Below are 15,363 nucleotides of genomic sequence, written 5' to 3'. Positions count from 1 at the left end.
TAGTTTTTCAGTTTGATTTTTTATTTCAGTTCAGTGTTAGTGAGTTCAACAAGTGATAAATCAGTTTTAGTTTAGTTTTTATTGTTGAAGAATTGACTAGTTTTTATTTAGTTATAGTTTTTCAGGTTTTAGCAGAAAGCCTCTGTAAGAAGATGAACTTCCACATTTGTGGGATTTTTCCCTTTTAGTTTGCATCCCATAATGATCCCATCAGGTTCCATTCACTCTTATCTCTAAGAAAACTACAACTAAGCTGATGTTTTCTGACTGAACTTCAGTTTGAGTTGGTTTTACACATTCATATTCATTGTAGTTTTTATTTAGTTAGGTTTTTATTTTATTTCAGTTTACTATATTATTATTTTTTAGTTTATTTATATCAGGGACAATGTAACAAAATAACATTAGTCTCAAAATGAGAGAAGAGGCTTTGTACCAGATTTAGCTCACTAGCTACTTTCTCTGGGCCGGTGAGTAAGAACAATAAAAAGATTTTAAAAAATTGTCAATTTACATAACAAAACAAACATCCATACACATGTGCGTATATACAACCTGTTCACTACTAGTCTTAGTTTTAGTTTTAGTTGTAGTTGACTATAATAACCCTGCTACATGCACATGTTCATACGTATCTATTTATATCGTTCATGTGTATAGAAGTGCAGGACGGGTCTGAGCATCTACATGTTTAATTATAGACTTATAGACTCTGGTTAATGAGGTCGTCAGCGTCACATCAGGACACAACTAATATCCACAACAAAAACAACAAATTAAACTACAAAATAATATAAATATCACTAATCTAACAGATAAAAACAGGTCTTTCCTCCTCTGCATCGTCTGTATGAACCAGATCAGAGTGTTTACACTGTAACTACATGTACAGTACAGACACATCAAACAGATTCGCTCTCTCTCTGTCTCTCTGTGAGCTTCGTTAGTTTCCACGGCAACGACGACGGCACAACCTGGTTCAGCCGTGAGTTAAAGTTAGACACTGATGGACTCACTGTAAACACACACACACACACACACACACACACGGAGCGATACAATCTGAACATTTGAATGTTTTGAGGAAGTTTTTCAAAATAAAAGCTCCTCTGTCTCGTCTTGTCTTGTTTTAAATTTCCTAAATTAGTTCATTTAATTCCTTTAATTCCACTTTATGATGAATTAATATCTGTGTGTGTGAGTTTTGTTCTGTTTCTTGCTGGTTTTTATCATCTCATAATCAATCAGCTGATCACAAACAGAGGCGACTCTGTGTGTGTGTTTAAATCGGGGACTATTTTCAGCGGCGTATTAATCTGCACCGTGTGTGTGTGTGTGTGTCTCTTTGTCAGTCAGATAGTAGTGAGTGTGTGTGTGAGTGAGTCGCAGGAACCTTGACAAAAAAAAAAGGTTGGTGTGAAAATTGGCCTGTTGCCATGGCGACCTGCGGCGACACTGAATGTCATTAATGAGGCCGAGGAGGAAGTGAAAGTGTGGAGGAAGCAGCAGACGGTGAAACACACACACACACACACACTCATCGGTCACTGTGTGTGTGTGTGTTTTACAGTTAGAAGTGGTTTATACAGTAGAATATGTTAATCAGCTCCTCGTCCTCATTAATGAGACGAATATGCAAATGAGCTCATTCACACTCACAAATTAACAGTTTGTGTCCATGAAGCAACAAAATCTGATAATTATATTATTATTATAATAATTATCATCGTAACAGCAACTGATCATTATAGAAGAAAGTAAAGCAACAACAGTAAATAAACAGTTTAAATACAGTAAATAAAGTTAGATAATTGTCAACACTGTGATTAGAATAAACTTTATTAAAACAGCAGCTTTATACAAGACAAGAAGCACAAAAAGACATAAAAACATCAAATTAAAATGACAGGAATAATAAATAAACAACATTTTAAAAACAGTAAAATAATAATAAAACAACACACACTCACACACCTTGTTCGTGTGTGTGTGTGCAGCAGCAGGTTGAAGATAATGTGAATAATTTACGAGGCTGTGAGTTTGGTTACAGACGGGCTCAGGCCACGCCCCCTGTGATGTCACAGCAGAGGTGTGGGAGGGGGAGGGGCTTAGTCACTCGGGTTACAAGTTTTCCATTTTTTTTTAATTCAGCTCATTTTGTTGAACTTCTTTTTCTTCTTCCTCCACTTTCTTCTTTCTTCTTCCTCCACTTTCTTCCTCTTCCTCCACTTTCTTCTTTCTTCTTCCTCCACTTTCTTTTTAATCTCCCTCCACTTTCTTCCACTTTCTTCCTCTTCTTCCTCCACTTTCTTCCTCTTCCTCCACTTTCTTCTTCCTCTTCCTCCACTTTCTTCTCCTTCTTCCTCCACTTTCTTCTTTCTTCTTCCTCCATTTTCTTCTTCCTTTTCCTCCACTTTCTTCTTTCTTCTTCCTCCACTTTCTTCCTCTTCTTCCTCCACTTTCTTCTTCCTCCACTTTCTTCTTTCTTCCTCCACTTTCTTCCTCTTCCTCCCCTTCCTTCTTCTTCCTCCGCTTTCTTCTTCCTCCACTTTCTTCTTTCTTCTTCCTCCACTTTCTTCTTTCCTCTTCCTCCACTTTCTTCTTTCTTCTTCCTCCAATTTCTTCCTCTTCCTCCACTTTCTTCTTCCTCCACTTTCTTCTTCCTCTTCTTCCTCCACTTTCTTCCTCCTTCCTCCACTTTCTTCTTTCTTCTTCCTCCACTTTCTTCTTTCCTCTTCCTCCACTTTCTTTTTTCTTCTTCCTCCACTTTCTTCCTCTTCCTCCACTTTCTTCTTTCTTCTTCCTCCAATTTCTTCCTCTTCCTCCACTTTCTTCTTCCTCCACTTTCTTCTTCCTCTTCTTCCTCCACTTTCTTCTTTCTTCTTCCTCCACTTTCTTCTTTCCTCTTCCTCCACTTTCTTCTTTCTTCTTCCTCCAATTTCTTCCTCTTCCTCCACTTTCTTCTTTCCTCTTCCTCCACTTTCTTCTTTCTTCTTCCTCCAATTTCTTCCTCTTCCTCCACTTTCTTCTTTCCTCTTCCTCCACTTTCTTCTTTCTTCCTCCTTCTTCCCCTTTCTACTTCTTTCTCTTCAACTTCTTCTTACTTACGTACTTCCTCTTCCTCCTCCATCTTCTTCTTATTCTACTTCTTCCCCTCCTTCTCTTTCACCTCCTCCTCTTCCACCTCCTTCCTCCTCCTCCTCCTCCTCCTCTTCTCCTCCTCATGACGTTTCTCTCCTCTCTGTGTTTTCCAGGAGGAACTCCGGCCGTCAGGAAGGAGGTGATCAGGAATAAGATCCGGGCGATCGGGAAGATGGCTCGTGTCTTCTCCGTGCTCAGGTGAGTCCGGCTGCAGTTCCACCCGGAACAAGTTTAAGGTTGCTTTCACACCTAACCAAGTGGACTCGAGTTCGCTTGGGGGGCTGAAAGTTGCAACATTGTTGCATTATCACTTGGTTCGGTTCCGCGTTCACACTGCAACTTCTGAACTGCACCAAACTTGCGCTCCAAGCGCACCAAACTTTCTGAGCGTCAAAAGTCGACGTCACTCCGCTCGCGACTGACAGACCTGCTGGGTAACAGTAAACATGGAGCAGCATGTGAAGTTGGCTGTTTGGGGGATGTTGTTTCTTTTTTTTATGTACCAATTGCACTTGGCTCAGCAAGCCGTGCTGTACGACCACCATGTAAGGCAGCGAAGCAGAGCGCATTTCGCTCTTACTACTGCACTGAGGACGGAGAAACGGTACCAGAGGAAAAGACGGAGACTGATGAGAGATGTCGAGTTGTTGGCGTTGTTGCTACACAGACGGCGGACAAGGTAGCCTATGTAACCTACCGTAAAACACCAAATAAGGGCCCGGGCGTTTATTTGCTTAAATCGCTCAAATCAACAGGCGTTTATTAGGGACCTGCGTTTATTAATAGTGTTCAACCTGGACCTCCTTCTGGGGAAAGAGGCTTCACTCTGTGGCGGCAGGCGGCGGCGGTGGAATGATACGTGCGTTTCTCGAGGCATTACTGTAAATACGGCCAGGGCGGACTTGTTCTCGGTCTCATGGACCTCCGCCGTCCTGGACCGCACAGGTACCAGGAGACTGAGACCCCCAGTCATGTCGGTCCTCCGCCCTTACTGATCCGCCGTAAGTTGCAAAAGCCCTGCGGACGCCCAGTCTCTCCACTCCTCTCCCTCACTTCAGCACCTGTTGGCTCGCACCACCGTCCTTTTTTTTTTTTTTTTTTTTTTTGATTGAATGAGTGAAGTAGGCCTATAACTAATAATAATGCAACGTATAGCCTAACTAAATACGCGTATGAGTAATCAGAGAACAGTAGGCTGTTTACGCTACTTTTAAAAGGAGTAAAGTCATTTAAAACGAGGAGCGAGCCGAGCCGAGCCGACACTGTGCAGCCCAGGACAGGTGCTGAAGTGCGGATGAGAGGAGTGGACAGACCGGGCAGGAGCAACCAGCCCAGAGGCGTCTCGTCGGTCCTCGGCCGACTTTAATGTCTCGAGACACCCGCTATATTTGCATAGAACAATGTTTGACCCGGCGTTTATTTGGGATGGGCGTTTAATATAAAAAATATTTTGCTACACCCGGCGGTTAATTGGGACCGGCGGCAATTTGGGACTCGGCCATTATTTGAAGTTTTACGGTAACAATAAAATAACCTAATAAAATAAAGTATATCTCTACTCTCTACTCAATAATATAAACAGGACTTGTATTGTGCTTCGTTACATTGTTACACATCACTAATGCTAACGTAGTTAATCGGGGATTGAAGCTGTTAAATTTCTAACTTTGACAATAACAACCGCCACCTTATTTGTTTCTTCTTCTTCTTCTCCTCTTTCTGTTTTGGTTTTGCGTCACTACGTCATGCATTACGTATGTGTTTAGTCCGCTGAGCTTTCACACTGCATACGAACCGAACCAGGGTTCACTTGCAAACGGACCGAGACCCCCGTTTTCAAGCGGACCAGAGTTCTTTTGTTTGATCCACACCAGAGTTCGTATGAGCTTTCACACCTGCCCAAACGAACCGGACTATCCGAGCAAACGAACTCTGGTCCGTTTAAAGCGGACCAAAGGAGGACAGTGTGAATGCGCCCTTAGAGTGTGTGTGTGTGTGTCTGTGTGTGTGTGTGTGTGTGTGTGTAACCTGGTGAATGAGGTCGTCAGACAGAAGCTGCAGTGTTGTCATCATGTCGACCTCAACATTCTTCAGTCTGCTCCACTTTAATTCGAGGTTAATGACTTCTTTACTTGATTTACTCGTGTCCTCCTTTAACGCGCTCAAGTGTGTCACAATCATTCGTCCTGTGATGATGATGATGATGATGATGATGATGATGATGAATCTTCTCTTTCACTCCAACGTCTCGCCACTTATCCAGAGGCCTAGAAAAAGTCCCACCCTCACGAGGCGCACATGAACGCAGCATCGGTTTTGAGAAACTAACTAATTCAACTAAATCAAACCAACACTTTATATTTATTCTTAAGCAATATATCACGACAGGCCGTGGTATAATGAGCCTATACCACGGACTGGAGTTATATATTGCTTTTATAAAAACGGTTACCAATAAAGGCAATATGAAAGAGGGATACGCAATCATTTTTATGTAGTTTTATTCAACCAGAAATACATATTATCCAATAAAATAGCCTCACTGTGAAAAAAATAGTCCCACCTCTCCAGACGTTAGCTCCTAGTAGCTCTGCATCTCGTCTTTTCCTCCGCTTTTTTTCCAGGTGAAAGTCACTGCTCAGTCCCCTCTACCATTGTTAACCCTCTGGAGGTGAAAGTTCACCTTAAACATGTGAATTCAACTACTTTAGTCCATTTTTTAACATTGTAAAAATACCGACTGTCTTTTGCTACGGACTGCAATAGTCTTGTAACAACTTCCGTTCATACGTGCCTGACGCGGAGTGATAGCTTACGCTGTGATAAGGTTTTAGAATAGTAGCCGTGGTATATGCTCATTATACCACGGTTAACAACCAATCAGATCGCCAGATTTCACCTTTCCGTTTTATAATGGATTTTATACTTGACTTGATTCCTTTTCATGTGGCTGCTATTGTGACTGATTATGTAAAGTTTTTTTATATAAATGATTTAATGGGTTGCTGCTGATGTTATGAAATGTTTCCTTTTTATGCAAGACAAAGACAAATTTCTGTTTTTGTATGCAAAGGTAGAAAATAAAGCATTTCTATTCTGTTAAAAAAGAAAAAAAGAAAATGACTAATCATTTCATTTTAAAGCCTTTAAAAATATGTTTAATAATAATATATATATTTAGGTGTGATGTATTGCGATTTGATTTGGAGACAAACAAATAAAGTTAAATTTGAATTTCTAATCTGGACATCAGCATCAGTTTGGAAACATCTCGTCCTCAGACCTGCCGTGTTGTTTCTGTCATGTGACCAACACAGGAAACTGGTGCAGGATGTGGATTTCATTGATAAATATCACAATTTCAAAATAAAAGTCCACATTAATTCCCATAGATGCGTCAGTATTAACAAATAAAACAGAGATGTGTCTTCTGTATGTCTTTCACTTCTGTTCTTTACTCTTAACAAAGGCTGTATTTGTGTGTGTGTGTGTGTGTGTGTAGAGAGGAGAATGAGAGTGTGTTGCAGCTGAAGGGCCTGACCCCGACAGGGACGCTGCCTCTGGGAGTTTTGTCCGGCGGTCGTCCATCTCTGGAGAGCGGTGAGTGTGAACGCAGCCGAGCATCGACCCATCGACCCATCGACCAATCACCAGCAGCAGCAGCAGCAGCAGCTAGCTAACTGTGGTCCAAGCTAACGCTAACATCCCTGTGCCTGCACTCACACCGAGAGACTAACCGAGCCCCCCCCCAACCCAACACACACACACCCACATATATAGTATATACACACACATATACACACTAATTTGAGATGCTAATGTCAAGTGGTGTCCTCTTCTTCTTTAAAGGACCATTCTGTTCAATCACCATGCTGCCCTATAAAGACCATCAGAGAGGGGAGAGGGGGTAATAATAATAAAAAATAATGAACTTTATTTGTATAGCTGCTTTAGAAACACACTTACAAAGTGATTTACATAACAAGTAGAAAATAACACTCATCCAAAACATTAAAAAACATAGAACACCTGATTTGCTTTACAGAGTGAGATGAAACTGTCAGGATAGAAACTAAATAATGGAACAAATAGAATAAATTAAATAAAATCAGATTAAAACATTTTTTAAAAAGTCAGTGCATGGACGACCCCGCCTCCCCAATACTGTGACATACTGTATATACAAATATATTTATAATAGAGGCAAGGTACAGCTTTATTTATATAGCGCATTTTATACCAAAGGGCTGTGGAGGAGTACATTTATGTATTTAATTCCAATTAATGACACATTTAAGTGATTATTATTTAATGGTGTATTTATTTATTTATTTATTTATTTATTTATTTATTTAATTTTAGCACTTTCAGTCCTCGATAAGGGGCAACTCAATGTGCTTTATATAAAAACAAAACATTTAACAGTAAGAATTGGAAATTGACAAAACGCACTTAAAAAAAAAACATTAAACATACAATTTAAAGCAAAAAAGAATAAAAGAAAGTACAGGAGACACAGTCACTTCCCAGCAGCTTCCGTTTCCCTCTACTGACCAATAACTTTTGTTTTATTCTTATTGGTTGATTGGACAATTCTTCAACTAATCACAAATGTCTTAAGTTAATTTAGCATGAACTTTAATTTGAAATTTCTATGATAAGAATGTAAAAAATGTCCTGAATTGATCACCTGACACCTCCCCAATGAGTAAAAAAAATCAATAACCAGATGAGTTTGATCTTTGTACGGCAGCATGATGTCATCACTTCCTCTAACACCCTGATAATGATAACGATGATGATGATGTTGATGATAATGATGATGATGTCTATGATGATGAATAATAATAATGATTGATTGATTGATTTGAATCATGTGGTTGTGCTCTAACCTGTCTGTTCGGTCGGTCACTACCTGGTGGGTGGTGGGTGGAGGGGGGGTTGGGGTTTGGGGGGGGGCAGGGGGGCGGGGCTGTATGATGATTGACATGTTAACAGGACTGACTGAATGCACTCTCTCTCCATTGGTTTTGGGCATGGCACTTCTACTCACGCTTACACAGCCACCGTAGAGGCAGAAGAGGCACGAGGTACGCAACCAACCAACCGTCCGTCTCTTTGTCTGTCTATGACCCCGCCCATATTTGTTTGACTTTGACCCCGCCCACTTTTGTTCGTCTTGACCCCGCCCATATTTGTCTGTCTTTGACCCCGCCCACTTCTGTCTGTTTGTCTGTCTTTGACCCATCCATGTCTGTCTCTGTTCGTCTTGACTCCGCCCATATTTGTTTGTCTTTGACCCCGCCCATATTTGTCTGTCTTTCCTGACCCCGCCCACTTCTGTTTGTTTGTCTGTCTTTGACCCCGCCCACATCTGTCTGTCCTGACCCCACCCATATTCGTTTGTTTGTCTTGACCCCAACCACATCTGTTCGTCTTGACCCCGCCCATATTTGTTTCTTTGTTCGTCTTGACCCCGCCCATATTTTTCAGTTTGTCTTGACCCCAACCACATCTGTCTGTCCTGACCCCGCCCATATTTGTTTTGTCTTGACCCCGCCCATATCTGTCTGTTTGTCTTGACCCCGCCCATATTTGTCTGTCCTGACCCCACCCATATTTGTTTAGTCTTTGACCCCGCCCACTTCTGTTTGTCTTTCCTGACCCCACCCATATTTGTCTGTTTGTCTGTCCTGACCCCACCCACATCTGTCTATTTGTCTTGACCCCGCCCATATTTGTCTGTTTGTCTGTCCTTACTCCGCCCATATTTGTTCGTCCTGACCCCGCCCATATTTGTTTGTCTTGACCCCGCCCATATTTGTCTGTTTCTGTTTGTCTTGACCCCGCCCATATTTGTCTCTGTCTTGACCCCGCCCACTTCTGTCTGTCTGTCTTGACCCCACCCATATTTGTCTGTCTTGACCCCGCCCACATCTATTTGTCCTGACTCCGCCCATATTTGTTTGTCTTTGACCCCGCCCATATTTGTCTCTGTCTTGACCCCGCCCATATTTGTCAGTTTGTCTTTGACCCCGCCCATATTTGTCTGTCTTGACCCCGCCCATATTTGTCTCTTTGTCTTTGACCCCGCCCATATTTGTCTCTTTGTCTTTGACCCCGCCCATATTTGTCAGTTTGTCTTGACCCCGCCCATATTTGTTTCTTTGTCTTTGACCCCGCCCACATTTGTTTGTCTGTCTTGGACCCCGCCCACATGTGTCGGTCTGTCCTGACCCCGCCCATATTTGTTTGTCTATGACCCCGCCCATATTTGTCTGTTTGTCTCTGTTTTATTTGATGTTTAAGGAGGAAACTTTATCTGTGTTAATGTAGAGAAAAGGTTTAAGGTCACAGCCTGTGGAACTGGACCTCACACAACAACACACAGACACACAACAACACACACATACATACATACACACACACACACACACACACATTCACTCGTTGGACACGGACAGGAAGTAACGATCCTCCTGTGACCATGAACAAACACTGTTAAAAACACATTCATGGTGTTAACCAGGACACGTTGTTGTGTGACGTCCAGCGTCTCTTATTTTGACATCCTGTGACTTCCTGTGTTACTGTACAGTAGTGTGTGTGTGTATTTGTGTGTGTGTGTCTAGTTTAGCTCTGAGCTACTTTAACCACAGTGTGTATCTCTGTCTCCACGCTGCCCTCTGCTGGTCTCAAGTAAGTTCACTGTCTCCCAGTGCTCTGCATGAACCAGTGTGTGTGTGTGTGTGTGTCTGTGTGTGTGAGAGCAGCAGGGTCACGGGTCAACAGGAAGTAGCCCTGAGGCTTCAGAGTGTAGTGTAAAAATAAAAAATAGACACAGATAAAATAAATACTAAATAATTTGAGCACAAGTAGTTTATTAGGCTGATCTTCATCATACAGGTGTGTCTGTTGTTTAGTTTGATCTCAGTCATATGAATAGAAACAACCTCCACAGACACAGTGAGAGGGAAATATCTCAAGTTGCAAATTGTATTTATTTATTTATTTTTATTTGTATTATTTCTAAAAAAAAAATCTGACCACTAAAAGCATAAGCAACTAGGGACATCACAATTACTTGTTTTCACAATTAATAGCGGTATTAAACACAATTATTTAATCGTAAAGGTTCCTAAATACCGTCACTTTCCAAAAAAGATTATGTCGGAACCACGTCGGCAGATTAGCGCAACACGCACGTAACGAAAACAAAGTTTTGGCTTTGTACGCTAGAGTTAAGATAAATACACAATAACTTGGTTAAATTACGTTAATAGGGTTAGGGTCAATTTACCTAATGTAACACTGAACTGGCAGGAATTTAAATGTTAGCGCCTCATTTGTATTAAACAAAAAAATTTAAAACATTTGAATACTTGAAATATTTCCTCTGAAGGATTAATAATTGGTCATATATTAATAGATACTTATAATAATTTGTTTATATAATTAGTAATGCCATTATATTTTGACTATATTTTGACTATATTCGTTCATAGTGTTGTAAAATTATTGAATATAATAATCGTGACATCCCTACTATGAACCTGCATTGTTCCACCTGTGAAAGTTTAATTTTAAAAAAGCAGGGTGGAAAAGAAGGCTTTTATTTTGAAATTCCAACTTTTAGCTGTAAAATAACTTTCCTTGTAAAGTTCAAACTTAATTCTTATATTTCAGGTTTTAGTTTTTAATGATAAAGTTATATTTTTTTGATGTTTGTCAGTTTTAGTCGTCCGCTGACCCTGCTGTCTCACCTTTTTGTCCTGTCTCTTCGTTGTCATCGGCGACCGGCCTCTCATCTTCTTCCCTCTCTCTCTCTCTCTCTCTCTCTGTTTCTTTTCCAGCCATCCAAGGCTTCAACCCTCAGCACAAGATCCAGAGCTTCGAGGAGGCGCGAGGTCTGGACCGCATCAACGAGAGGATGCCCCCCCGCCGCGACAGCAAGCAGCAGGAGGCCGGCCCCTCCCTCAACAACCTGCCGGCCGCCGCCGCCGCGCCACAACCGCCGCCGCCGGACAAGAACGGCACCAACGCACAGGCCTAGCTCCTCCTCTTCCTCCTTCCTCCTCCTCTTCCTCCTTTTCCTCTCCTTCCCCACCTTTATCTCCCCTCCTCTTCCTCCCCTCTCTCCCCCCTCCCCTCCTCCTTTCCTCCCCCCTCCCCTCTCAGAGCAGGAGGCGGGGCCGTTCAGTCCGGGCGACGCACCGCGCTTAATTTATTTCATCATCTATTAAAAAATAATATCATAGTTTGAGACTGAACGGGTCCGTGACCTCATCGAGGAGGCTGGTGCTCAGGCCACGCCCCCTTCTTTTACCTTTTAGAGGGAGGAAGTGACGACGCTCATTCAAAACGCTGTGTTCGTGCCCACACACACACACACACACACACACACACACACACACATACACACACATTATATATATACACACACAGAAGCTACAGAAGCAGTTGCATAAATCCATCCTTTCTTATGCCAATGATAGTGTGACTGAGCTCTGAGGAGCGAGTATTGACATTTATATTATATATGTATATTTTAATTGTTCCCTCTTTTCAATGTGATGTTTTTTTTTTGTTCGTTTTTTTCTTTTTCTCTTTTTTTTGTTTTCTTTTTTTTTTTTTTTTTTTTACAAACACATAGATTTAGGCTTAATTATCCAGAGCGGGGGAAAAGGGACGATAAAGAGGGAGGAGTTAAAGGGTTGTTCCACTTCTTTTACACCTAAAAAAAAAAAATATAAATATATATATATATATAAAAAAACTGTAGCTCCGCCCCCGTCCAGCTCCTGTCTGCACGGTTATCGAGCTGTTGCTGTGGTAACACAGCGACGAACAGCCGATGATGATGATGATGGAGCTGAGGTGTTTTTTTGTAGAAGCAGCTGAGACTTAAAAAAATAAATAAATGTAAAAAAAATCCAGGTTCAAATAAACGTGACGCCGGCGTCTGAGCTGCAGGAAGTTCGAACAGTCGTCATGGTGACGTGGTGTAGCAGCTTCTGATGATTTTAGTTTTTGTTTGATCAATGGATAAATTGAGATTTTCAACTTCATAAAGAAAAACATGACATCATCAAAGCGACAAATATCTGCACCTATTGATATTTAATTATGATTATTAAAGGATTTGATGATTATCAATAAAGCTGCTGATTCATCTTCCGATGATCAGCTAATTGATCGGTCGACCAATCACTGCAGCTCAAATTTGAATCATTTACACTCATTACTACTTTTTCTCTGTTAAAACCTGGAAATTTAAATAATCTGGATTAGATCTCGGGTTTAGATAATCTGGATCAGGTATTGGGTTTAGATAATCTGGATTAGATCTCGGGTTTAGATAATCTGGATCAGGTATTGGGTTTAGATAATCTAAATTATGTCCCAGGTTTAAATAATCTGGATCAGACCTCGGGTTTAGATAATCTGGACCAGGTCTCATGTTAAAATAATCTGGAATAGATCTCGGGTTTAGATAATCTGGACCAGGTGTCCGGTATAGATAATCTGGATTAGATCTCTGGTTTAGATTATCTGGATTAGATCCCGGGTTTAGATAATCCAAACCAGGTCTCAGGTTTAAATAATCTGGATCAAATCTTGGGTTTAGATAATCTGGACCAGGTTTCTGGTATAGATAATCTGGATTAGATCTCGAGTTTAGATCATCTGGAACAGGTCTTGGGTTTAGATAATCTAGATTAGATCCCAGGTTTAATTAATCTGGATCAGATCTCGGGTTTAGATAATCTGGACCAGGTGTCTGGTATAGATAAACTCGATTAGATCTTGGGTTTAGATAATCTGGATCAGGTTGTAGGTTTATATAATCATGACCAGGTCTCAGGTTTAAATAATCTGGATCGGATCTCGGGTTTAGATAATCCAAACCAGGTCTCAGGTTTTTAAATAATCTGGATCAGGTCTCAGTTGCACCAAAGCGGAACAATCCTTTAAAAAAAAGACACAAAAAGACACAGAGAATCATGGGAAACGTAGGCGGTGGTGACGTTGAGGTGTGTTTCAGGTGTGTATCTCAGCGATGATGATGATGTTGATGATGATGATGAGGATGTGGGCGGGGCTAATTGATAATCTGTCGTATGTTAACGTGTGGGGGCGGTGGGTGGGTGGGTGGGCGCAGTCTAGTCAGGTCTCAGAACATATCTGACAGAATGACCAGGTCAAATCTGGACGTTTGTTTTCTTTTACAGAGTCTGAGAAGAGAAACTTTTTTGTCGAGTTCATGTATCGCGAGGCCTCATTTCTCTAGATGTTTCACTCCATTCAATAAAAAACAGAAAAGTAACTGTGCCCGTGTTTGTGTAAGTGTGTGTTTAAGTGTTTAAGTGTGTGTGTGTGTTGAATGCCACTCTCGGCGCCGCTCAAGGACACCGAGCAGCAGCAGCAGCAGCAGCAGCCAATCAGAGGCCGCCGGCGTGGGATGTGGTGTTTCTTTTGTTGCGTTGGCGGCGATGAGCTCCTGGCTTTTGTCTGTGCAGCCCCCGCATGTCGCTTAGCAACCCCTCCCCCTCCCCCACCCACCCACCCACCTGCAGCTCGAGTGTCCACAGCTCAGGGTCGATGACACTGAACTGAACACAAAAGTGTCGGTTTTGTAACAGCGTCGTTGAGTTTTTTGAATCTCTGCATCACGACGTTTAACAAAAAACTCAAATTCTCCTTTTTATGTTTCAAATCAGAACCTAATCAATCTCTAAATATAAATATCAAAAGAAAAAACTGATCAGAACAGCTTCAATCTAAAAACCATCTCGGTGTAGTTTTCCATCTCCTCTCTCAGCTTCTCTCTGGAGCTCTAGTAACAACAGGTCGGTGTCGGCCAATCAGAAGAGAGGAAGGGGGCTCTGAGCCTCTCTTCTGATTGGCTGACTGCTTTCTAAATCCAATAAAAATAGAGCAGATTTCAGAATAAAACACTCTGAGAAACCAAATCCTGCAATATGTTGGATGGATGGTGGGTCCAGGTGGTGAGGGGGCGGGGCTTTGGGTGACTGCTTTGTTGTGACATCACAAAGTCACAGGAAGTCCGTACAGCTGGTTTTTAGGGCCAGTTTCTCAATAATAAAAAAATACTTAAGACACCAGACTAAAAAAAATCAGTATCAGTCAGACTATACAAAATATTTTATTATATATTATGTAAATGGGACTACGGATGGAAATTTCTGCTACAACCTGGCATATTTACATACTTAACTGTATGTTCATCAATGTGCACTGTCCCATCTAAATAAGCAAATACAAAATACAAGCAAATTTAAGACATACATTTGTTGATTTATATAATTTTCAAATAACTGTTGGATAAACCAATAATTTTTAGGCTTCACATTAAAAAAATCAATTAAGATGAATAATAAAATTAAGTATTAGCCTATCACTCAAAGAATTAAAGGAAGCTGAAGAAGTTTTAAATTTAAAGATACACTAATTAACATGATTTTTGCCACATAGAAGCTGATATATTGTGAATGTGTTTACCTATTATGAATATATATTAAAGAATGTGTTAATTAATGATGTTTTGAAGGATGATCCAGATCACACAATTTCTTTAGTTCAAACTAGTTCCAGACGCTTGTTTTAGGCTTAAACTACAGGAGAATAAATATTATAGACATTAAAAACAAAGAGACAATACAAGCAGAAGGTCTTGAACATATTTGTCAGTTTTATTTGACTCCGTCATGTCGTCGTACAACAGAAACAGAGACTGGATGTGAGGGTGAGACCAGAGAGAGAAAAGCATGAATGAAGACTTCGAGCACAGAGACGACGGCGACGGACGGAGACATTTTCTACATCAGGACACGATCCAGTAAAGACGCTATACCATGTCGGTTGGTTAGTGCGAACTACTCCTTTAAAACGTCTGCATGATGAAGTTAGCAGGAAGATGGCGGCGGAGGTGAGTTAAGTTAAAGTTAAAGGACTGAAGTCGTCAGCAGGTGCTCGTTAAATTAAAAAAAAAAAAGAAAATCAACTGTACAGCAGAAATGAATCGACAGGTCACACGTGGTGGAAGTAAAAATTTTTACAATCATCAAATAAATACAAAGCTCCACAGAATAAATAGATTTAATATCTGTTACATGTTTAATATGCGACAGCTGTCGTTCAAGTCAGAAAACGTCAAGATGGCGGAGCCGCGAGGCGACGCTAACTGGGTCGGCTTCTGTT

At 41.1% G+C, this 15,363-nt stretch overlaps 1 protein-coding gene across 11 annotated transcripts in view; it reads left to right on the top strand.

Annotated features, from left to right (window-relative positions):
- Window positions 1-13,468, top strand: part of ppp3ccb (protein phosphatase 3, catalytic subunit, gamma isozyme, b) — a 46,377-nt gene extending 32,909 nt beyond the window's left edge. The window contains exons 11-15 of one of the 11 annotated variants that reach the window (XR_015037237.1): window positions 3,255-3,339; window positions 6,644-6,741; window positions 8,205-8,231; window positions 10,995-12,513; window positions 13,083-13,468. Coding sequence is in view for 3 of the 11 variants with exons in the window: in XM_085792653.1 (XP_085648779.1) it covers window positions 3,255-3,339; window positions 6,644-6,741; window positions 8,205-8,231; window positions 10,995-11,194 (410 nt within the window). In the remaining 8 variants the exon portion in view is untranslated. Of the gene's footprint in view, window positions 1-3,254; window positions 3,340-6,643; window positions 6,742-8,204; window positions 8,232-10,994 lie in introns of all 11 variants that reach the window. The other 10 variants (XR_015037235.1, XR_015037234.1, XR_015037236.1 and 7 more) reach the window with 10 other exon arrangements.
- Window positions 13,469-15,363: the final 1,895 nt, after the last annotated feature.

The sequence above is a fragment of the Trachurus japonicus genome, chromosome 12 (genome assembly GCF_045865225.1).
Source record: "Trachurus japonicus isolate A0001 chromosome 12, Traja_1.0".
NCBI lineage: Eukaryota > Metazoa > Chordata > Actinopteri > Carangiformes > Carangidae > Trachurus > Trachurus japonicus.
The sequence above is the reverse complement of the archived record's forward strand: the minus strand, read 5'-3'. Positions and strand labels throughout refer to the sequence as shown.